The sequence below is a fragment of the Poecilia reticulata genome, linkage group LG19 (genome assembly GCF_000633615.1).
Source record: "Poecilia reticulata strain Guanapo linkage group LG19, Guppy_female_1.0+MT, whole genome shotgun sequence".
Taxonomy (NCBI): Eukaryota; Metazoa; Chordata; class Actinopteri; order Cyprinodontiformes; family Poeciliidae; genus Poecilia; species Poecilia reticulata.
Window position 1 is genome coordinate 10,251,995 of NC_024349.1, and position 10,173 is coordinate 10,262,167.

Genomic DNA, 10,173 nt, shown 5'->3' on the forward strand with positions numbered 1-10,173 from the left:
TATATATATATTTTGTCATGTTACAACCAGAAATAATAATCCTTTATTTGGATTTTATTTGCCCTAAACCCGACGGTGCAACATTATTGGCATTTTTTTAATCTTATGGCATTACACTGCAAATCATTGATTAATCTTTGTTGCTAAAGCCCCACTGTTTTGTTGGCTGATCTGTACTCATAGTTTATTGTTTGACTGTCTCAAAGTTTGTGACATCCTCCTGTTGAAGTGTCTGCGTCTCGATGGCAACAGCTGGCGCGCTACTGTTGTGGAATGATGAATGATGGCTATGATAATACCGGTGTTGCTCATGTGTTGAGAATTAGCCCAGATGACAGATGGCTTGAGTTACGCGTGTGATGGATGTAACACGAGTGCCTCACACACCCTGTCACCGGATGAGGAGCGCTATTTCTGTGTCTACCGGTCCAAAAGTGACAGAGACACCTAGCAACAGTCAAAGTGAGACATCTCGCTCTTTTTCAGGTGTAAGCAGAAGAGTTTCAGTTTCCATGTATTGTTAATGGAAATAGATGCAGACGGTTGTACCCATGCTTGCATGTTTTACTAGGATTATTCTAGCCTTCCAACACCCTGCTGGCATGTAGGCAGTCTCTAAATAAAGATCTACACATGTGATCTCCAGCCAAAACTGTGATGTATTTCCTGTCACTCTCATCTTTTACTGCAGCATATACAGTATGTTTTTGTATTTAAATGTTCCCAAGGCGATTGATTTGTCATCCACACTTATTAAAAATAACTTAATTTCTCAGAGAGTTAAAACGCTCAAATTAAATCTGAGATTACCGAGATTACGTTGCAATAAAAGCTGCTTGTTTAAAGTTACGCTGCACATCTGTAGCAGAGGTGCCAACATTTGTGGATGAATGTTGCTGACTCTCTTTGCTTTGACTTTATTAGAATTTTTTTATTGATCTGATCTAATAAGAGAATTGCCTTATTTGTTAATGTCAGGCATTGAGACTGAAGTAATTCATATTACATCAAAATCCACCATCTTCCGTTGTACTTCACCTCCCACTACAGCTAACAACAAGGGATCATAACATGACATACTAAATGATTAACACTTGTTGCCTTACTTTAATACTCTTGACAGGTATAAAGAAGCTAAAAACATGCAGTTTACTTTGAGAGCAAGAGGTCTGTGCTTTCCAATTCGTGCAACCCTTTCTCTTGATTAGACCTGCTTTTATGATGCAGATTTCTACAGAAAAAAAAGTTTTAATTTCCTGACTGAGTGAAGATAAATGTGGTGCTTAGATGCTCAGCGAGAGGCAGAGAAGACGATGGCAGGATAACTTACGCCTCACCCCATATCCACATAACCTTAACTTCTGAAAACCAACCAAAATCAAGGAAATTATTTTAATTGTGACATAGGAAAAATTATTATTTTTTTGTAGATTACATAATTTTGTGATTCTTTGGAGATTAAATCAAAACAGCAAATAAATAAATAAATAAATAAATAAATAAATAAATAAATAAATAAATAAATAAATAAATAAATAAATACTTGATTAACTGATTAATTCAGTTCAATAACCCAGTTGTTGTTTTGGTAGAACATACTTTCTATGCAAACATACAAACTGGTCAAATTTAGCCAAAGAAGTTCCTGTGTCTCATGCTGTTGCGATTAGTATGAGAAGTGTGTTTTTAAAAGACCTATTTCTTGTTTTGGAACTGATTTGTTCCCTCGTGCAGCTTGCTGTTTGATTGAGCTGTCCACTTGACGTTAAATTGGTGTGATTAATTCATGCAGATTACTGTTGTGATTATAACCCCTCTTTTTTTTTAATTCATGATTCTCTTCTTGATCAGTCATATATGCGAACACTGCGAGATGTAAAGGATAAAATGGAATGAGGAACTAAACTCCTTCACTCTGTCCTGTTTAGTCATTTCTCCATTATATGACACTGCCGCACAGGTGAGCTAAGGTCCTAATCTGTTGATAATTCTGTTTTTTTTTCTTTTCTCTCACAAACCCTGTATTTAACAGGAATAACAGAGATGTCCAGTCCCTTCATATTGCTATGTAGGTCTTATTACAAAAGTTCAACGGGTGAATTTCACAAAAAGAGTGCATCACTGACTTCATGATGTAACACCGCAGTACCTTTCTAAGTCTCCCAGTTTTTTGGTGAATCAGTAAGAGAGCGTGCCTGGAACCTAAATGCATGTTTCCAAATAATCTACCACAAATTACAGGTTGAGCCTCCGGAACCAAAGCTGGCTTTTAATTTCCCTGCATCCGTAGCCTGTGGTGCTTATTCAGCTTTCGGATTTTTGTTTGTCTGACATGCACCATAAAGGATGACTCCATCAGATTATCTCAGGCAGTGATGTAACTGGACCACCAAGCGTGATGGCAACACCGCATGTGTAGCTATGCCTTTGTTTACCAGCTATCCGTGATTAATGGCGGACATTCAGAGCTGGAAATGACAAGAAGAAACAATAAATAGGAAAGATTTGATTTAGTTTTTTTTTTTACGAAACAATCATCTTTATCTTGACACATGAATCATGGCATGATTTCCTGTTGAGGAAAGCATTGTTGCAGTGTTTGAAGCCTATTACGGTTCAGAGTAGTGTAGGATTTCGTATTGTTTCTTTTTGTGAAGAAGCACCCAAGCTCTTAACTTTGACTACTACTGGGTGACAGAGATGCATACTAATAAAAAATAAAAATAAAAAAAATGTTTGCCTTAATGCTTTCGCCACTTAACCTTCCAGTAGGGATTTGAAAGGAATACTGCCTCACCCTGAAATGACATACAGTGCATGTGGAACTTCAAAGTTGTCCCTGCAGAGGTGAGGAATTTAGTGCACCAGTGAGCTAAAGGTTCAGATTTATGTTCGGGTTTTTTTCGTGTGGTGTGGCGCAGCCGGATGACTCCCCTCTCAAACTGTATGCTGAGATTGTAGCTCAGCCTGTGGAGTAACATTATGGCCTCTATGTCACTTGACTTCAGTAAAAAAAACAAAAAAACTTGGTTTATAATTTATAAATCTGAAAAACTGTGAAGTTGACAGTGGGGGAAAAAAAGGAATAAAACATAAGCTGTTATCTGTCACATGTACTCAGGCAATTATGAGACACGAGGGAACTCTCGATTGTAAATGCAAGTCACAGGGTTTTGTCTCAGGGCATTGTTAATCTAACAGTTATAGTTATAAAATTCATCCTCTTTTCTTTGATACCACTAAACACGATGCAGGGCAGCTAACCTCCGAGTGTAGTCGAGTGTAAGCTAATCGTACCAAAAATAGACATTTTCTGGCACATCCTCAAGCCTGTCAGGACATAGCTGTCCAACCAAAGCTGAAAACCAAAGCTGACAGCCATTAGGAGCGCGGCTACTTTGGATGAGCTGCAGACATTCATAAGTCAGGTGGGAAGACTTGTATTTGTCATGTGCTTCACAAATTCGGTAATGTGTGAGACAGGGTGGGAAGTCATTGTTGAAAGACGATCGTAAGAATTCACTTTTGTTGTTTGCAATCAGTCATGCAGGAAGATTTAAAATGACCCAGCTCAAACTATGCAACAACAGCGACACATGATCGAATTTGTTCTTAATGCAGACTTTTGACTCTCAGTCTTCTTTAATCCAACGGTGGAACGCCACCCTTAAGGGTTATACATATATCACTGCTGTTGAGCAGAGAGTTATCAAACTCAGATCTTTCGTTTCTGTTCCATATTTAGATTTCATTCAGCAGCTGTAAATACACACACACACACACTTGCCAGAGGTTTTGTTGGTGTCTCCGTGTCACAAAGATAATAATAGGTTGAAGAGGTTTTACTCCTTTCTCAACAAAGTCTTGGAGAAACACTTCAACTGAAGACAGTGTATAGTAGTCTGGGCTTATTAGGAGTAATTTATCCAAGATGGCACATTGAAGAAATGCACTTTTTACCAAAAGCATAAAGTTATTTTTGTGCACTCTTAGTGGGATGTTTTGTCATTGCAAACGAATGAAAATAGACAAAAGCTTAAAAATGAAAGCAAACAAGGGCTGCGCAATATCAGGAAAACATGTGATATGCTGTAATGCTAGTTAGTGTTGCCATGACAGTGTAAATAAACAAATGCTTAGCAAATCAAGATAGTTGACTTTTTGCTTTGGGTTCATTGCAAGCGCAAACCACAGACAGTGATACTGGGAAAGAAATAACTTATTTCCATTACAACAACTTTGGTTTAATGAAAAACCTATGTCTGGTTAAAGATGCTGTTTTTGCAATAAATCAACTTGGTGTTATGGCAATAGCAATGATGAGTCAGGGAATTATAAACACATTGAAAATCACCAAACACTAAAAAAGATAGAGTGCATTTTTTTGGAACATGAAGTTTTCCACAGTTTTTCATTAAGTGCATATTTTCTACGCTGTTTGTGTGCCAGTGTCCTTTAGCGTCCCTTCATTTTGCTGTATCGTTTAGATCATTTCTAAGATTACAGACCAAATTTACATGAGTTACTTTAAAATGTATTACAATGCAAGTTGCCAAAAACTAAACATGGAATATAGGGTTTTAAACAATTTCATTTTGATGATTAATAATGGGACTTTCTCAAATAGCAATATTTTTGATGTACAAAATCGATGTACAATAATATTGAAAAGTGCAAATATATTACAACCAGAAAATAATGCAAATCAAATGTGCACTTCTTGTGCAAAAAAAAGAATACAAACCCCCAAACTGTCTGCATAATCAGTTTTATTGAATTTAAAACGTACATTTCTTGTTGTTATTGAGATTTTTTACTTTTTTATTCCCCAACCTTTGTTGTGACAGCTATCCTAAACTGATGTAGCTTGTAATGTAATGTATGATATTACAGTCCCTTGTATACTTAATTTTTTTTTTCAAAAATAGCTGTTTGGAAGAGGTTTGCAGAGTTAACCTAAACCTCAAGTCAAAGCACAGCTTTGTGTTACATTATATGACGTCAGTGATCGCATGTTGACCCTGATATCTCTTGTAAAGCAGTAACTGTGTGGTCTGTCGAACTTGCTTCCAAAATGTGACTCAATACTGTCCTCAAAACACATCCTGTGTACAGATAGAGCAGCTGTTATCAATATCATTACATAAACAATGCATCACATGACCAGACAGGATGCTCGCAGCAATAAAGGAAGGCTTTTATAATTTAATGACACTTATTCATACCCTGCAAGTAATTTCACTACTTTCTGCACATATTTGTTATTTTGTCACAATTAGTTGCAATGGTTTAGAGGTGCATCTACCAGCTTTGGAGATTTAGAGTCTGCACTTCTTGTTTATTCTTCTTTGCAAAATAGTTCAAGCTCAGTCAGATTGGACAGAGCATGTAGGTGCATAGCAATTTTTCAGTGTACATGGTTACTTTTGCTGCTTCTCCGTTTAATCTTCTCTTTATCTGACCTGTCAGTTTAGATGGACAGCCATGTCTTGACTCGATTTTATTAGTCGCAAGCATTCCGTTTTTAGATGATGAACTGACCAGTGTCTCTGAGCGATAAAGCTTGTTAACAGCATTAAATTACAATAGATATGATAAAGTTTGTGGTTGTAATGGGGCAAAATGAGAAAACGTCCCAAATATAAGCTATTGTTAGACACAATAAATATAAATTTAATATGTAGAACTTGAAAATGTTCTGAATAAACAAGCAAAAATCAAAGTGAACTTGGGATATTCGCAAGTTCATCCTGATCTACTGCAGTTCTGCTCCAATAATAAGCCAATGATAAAGTACTAAACCCCCGTAACCCTACCCATATAACAAAATGAGCACAAAGTGTGTCCTTTTGGACACAGACAGATGTAACTTAAAGTAACAAATAAACTGATTTTCTATGCAAATAAAATGCACAATCTGTTGCAATGTATATAAAAATGCCTCACTCTGTGTTATGTGGGCGTTTTGTATATTTATGCAATCAAAAGAAAATAGCAGGTTTGTGGTTGACTTGAATTAGAGAATGGCTGCTTCCTTCCACATTGACCTTTTTTTGTAGACACTCGGCAACAAGCAAGAGAGAAGTCCTCCTGAGCAAACATGATTCATTTCTCACACCGGAAATGATATTTCTGTAGCTCGATTAATGTTAAAATGTCTAGAAGCTAATAGAACTTCTTTGTCAAGTGTTTGAAATTTCAAGATTAAACTGAAGAGGCATCGTCTGTGTAAAGGAAGAAAGCTTTTTAGTGGGGTTAGGGTTAGGGCTTGTGGGTTATAGTGGAAACTCCTTAAAGTAAAAGGCAAAAATCAAAGATACAAATTATTAAAGGTTTTCCTATAATCGATTCAGAGTTTATTATAGAAGTGCACAAATGAATTAGATTAGTAAAGTGTCACAAACCTTTTTGAGCTGTAAAACATTCAGGTTATTCGCTAATAACTGTTTAGAAATAATCTTCAAAGCTGCCAAGTTGTGTCCACCTTCGTCATTCCTTATTACACTGAATCTTCCAACTGACCGGCTCCGCTGTTATTACAGGATCCAGTTGGATTAACTTGATCTAAAGGAAGAGTGGTGCTCTGATGCAAAGTTCTGTTTTTCCAGGCAGGCCTGATCCGCACTGATAATGGCGAGTTTTTCATTGAACCACTTGAGAAAGGCCAACAGGATGTGGAAGTAAAGGGGCGAGTGCACGTGGTCTACCGCAGATCGGCCATCAAGCGGGAGACGGGCCAGCGGAAAGAGGACTTGCACAATGAAGGTAGGAGGAGGGAATGAGTCTTACATCAGTGGAAACAAAAAGCACTGTGTGGGTTTGAGTTGTTCTGTGGCTGCAAAACGAACAGAACGACTCAGCTGCATGGTCACTCATAGGTCCTACAAGAAGGACACGCAGAGCACATCAGGTATTTATTTAAAATGGATAAACAGACATAACCTTTTCTCGCTGCTCCACATCAAATCAGAATAAGAACTTTTTGTATTCAGATTGTGTTAACTGAATTATTTATAGTTGCTAAATAGAAAAATAGTGAAAAGGATCATTTAAAAAAAAAAACTTTTTTCAAATTCTGAGGTTTGCATCCATTTTTCAAGTTTTTTGGTAGAGCTGTCTTTCAAACAGTATGACTTGTGTCAAATACTGAATCCTTCTAACTACCAGCTCCTCAAAATAGTTGGTAACACTTTATTTGAAGTGGGGTGAATAAGACTGACATGACACTTTCATAAACCTGACATGAACATGAATAACCCTTCATGAATATTTATGACTGTTGTCATAAAGCGTCATTTGGTAAATTATGACACTTTTAATACAAAGTTGACATTATTAAAAATGTCTACAACTTGACATTAACCAAGACATCATAACTGATATAAATTTGTAATAAAAATATCATTGATTGCACTTTAAAAATTAGGTAACTATGTTATTAAAGGTAAAGTTTAAACAGTAATGATTTATTCAAGTTGTCATAACAAAGACATTTTGAATTATGTCAACTTTGTATTAAAAGTGTAATAATTTACCGAATGACGCTTTATGACAACAGTCATAAATATTCATGAAAGCTTATTCATGTTCATTACAGGAGTTATGTTTATGACAGTGTCATGACAGTCTTATTCACCCCCTTCAAATAAAGTGTTACCAAATAGTTTGCTGCAATTTTGGCCCATTGCTTCTGACAGTCACATTTATTGAATCTCGCTTGGCTACACATTTAAGAACTGTTCACAAACTTTCTCTAGGCTTGAGACCAAGCCTCCAAAACGTTGGCTTTCTTGTCCGGAAGCCACTTTGTAGCTAGTTTGGCGGCATCGTCTGTTAGAAAGACAGATTTGTGCCCCAGCTTTGACTTTTCTAGACGTCTTCTCAGATGTCGCTTCAATATTTCCACATGTGCAATCTATTTGGTAGAGTGCTTCAATCTCTCCTGCAGCAAAACCCTCAAACAACATGATACTGCCACCCTCGTACATCACAGTTGCGATGGTGTTCTCTGGCTTACAAGCTTCCCCCATTTTGCCTCCAAAATGGAGCAGTGGCATAAAAGCCAAAAATGAAGGTCTTTGCCTCTGAGTCCATTTGTAAAATGCCATCAGGCTTTTTGTGCTGTAATGGCTTGTTCCTTGCTGAGTGGGCTTTCACACTGCTAATTTCACTGTGGATAATAATATTCTCTCACCAACATTGTCCATCATTTTTGTTCCTTGTCTCTGGGACACCAAACCTGTCTCCTTCCTGAGCTGTATGATAGCTGCACATTATTCTCATGATGTATACTTGCACTTACAAATTATTTGAACAGATAAATGCAGTACCTTCAGCCACTTGGAAAATGTATTCAAAGAAGAGCTGAATACATTTTCCAAAATTGTCTTGCTGATGTATTGTTTAATTTCTTTATATATATATTTTTTATGATCTAAAAAATTTTAGTTTGTGGTGTTGTCTAATTCTGCATACACAGGTGTTCCTCTGATCAGTGTAAATATTGAATATTAATCTTTCAGAAGCTCACAAGGCCATGTGAGAATGCCACAAAGTATTTTAAGTCAGACTAGTCATCGTGTACTTTTGACTTTCTGAAGAAATGGAAATATATATATATATATATATATATATATATATATATATTTCTTTTACACATCCAGATTCTCCTGGAGTTTGCCTCTACCAGCTTTACACGTCAAATTATGGAAATCTGAGTCTATACTCCTTGCCTAAATATCTCAAGTTCACAGATCTGAAAAACATTTATCGGCACAGATTCTAAACGGTATTTGGTTTCGGGCTTTGACTGGGCCAATCTAACACTCAAATACCATTCAGTTTGTAGTTCTGGGTGTTTGTTGCTCTCTTGCTGGAAGGTGAAGCTCAATGCTCACCAGCTTCACTATAATGTTTCACTATTGGGATGGTGTGTTCAACATGATGCGCATGTGGGACAAAATGTTATATTTTGGTCTCGTCTGGCTAGAACACCGTCTTGTGTTTGTTATTTGTGGTCCTTTATGGCTTCTGGCAAACTACAAAACAGTCCAGTGTCTCCAGATTAGACTCTCACTGAATACCTGGTCATGTTTAATTCGTTCAAGTTTCCGAATATAACAAAACAAAATTCGGTAAAGATGGAGGGCTGTGAATACTTGTGCATGTTGTGGTAGGTGGAGTTGATTTGATCTTCCAAAAAGGAGAGATGTTGCACCTTTATGGTATGAATAAACTTTTCCATTTGTCCATGTTCCACTTTGATCTCAGTATGTGGTAGTCTTTACTTGCAAATTTACTACTTTCATCTGGGAAATTATAAGTGTTCGCCCAAAAATATACCCCAGACGTTCCAAAACAGGCAGACCAGACGGTCATGCTGAGCCAGACATCAACACAGGGGTCAGAGAGAAGCAAACACTGAGCTTTATACCGAAGACATCTTTTGCAAAAACATTCTTATATGCATGAACACGTTTTAAATCCGATACCAAAGCAACAGCGACCAGCATGCGCTCAAGTCAAGCGTGAATTTATCTCTGCCTCCAAGCGCTGTCTTCCAAGAAAAATCCAATGTAGCGTAAGCCTTGAGATCTTTCAAAAAGCTGGCAAGGTGGCATGTTTTACAATGGAAAGAAGCCGAAAGCTCAAAAGAACAAAACAGAGCAATTATGCTGTAATATGTTGGGACTCCCTTATTGCTGGTTAAGTTGAGTTCTTTGCTGTTTTGACAAATGTGCTCCAAATTAGACATCCTGTGGCAGACTGCAATGTTTGGAGCCACAGTGACCTTAAAACGAGCTGAATAGATGGCTGATAGGCTTCAGCAGAAAATACGGTTTTCCCTTAGTTAGCTTAGTTAGCTTATCAAACCTTTTGTGCTTCCTTTGACTTGATAAAAAAAAACAAACAAAGAAAAACATCAAAATTTCCTGAAATGATGACCTCCACTCTGCAGACTTTGGGTGTGACAGTGTTTGGGTATGGTGCTTTCACAGATGAGAAAATAATGCGATTTTAGAATTTCTGAAGGAACCAGAAGCTTTGGGGTGTCATATTGTTGGGTTCTGCAGGGGAGTGTTTTCTCTACTTTCTCAGGGTGGCAGGCTGATGGGATCCAGCTGGTGCTCATCATCTCCAATCAGCAAGGGCCTTAAATAGGAGTGGCTTCCC

At 37.3% G+C, this 10,173-nt stretch overlaps 1 protein-coding gene across 2 annotated transcripts in view; it reads left to right on the forward strand.

The window, feature by feature from the left end:
- The window catches only part of adamts14 (ADAM metallopeptidase with thrombospondin type 1 motif, 14), a 52,689-nt gene that overhangs the window by 8,719 nt on the left and 33,797 nt on the right, over positions 1–10,173 (forward strand). For both annotated transcript variants that reach the window (XM_008436917.2, XM_008436918.2), the window contains exon 3: positions 6,609–6,765. In XM_008436917.2, the coding sequence (XP_008435139.1) occupies positions 6,609–6,765 (157 nt within the window). The remainder of the gene's footprint in view (positions 1–6,608; positions 6,766–10,173) is intronic.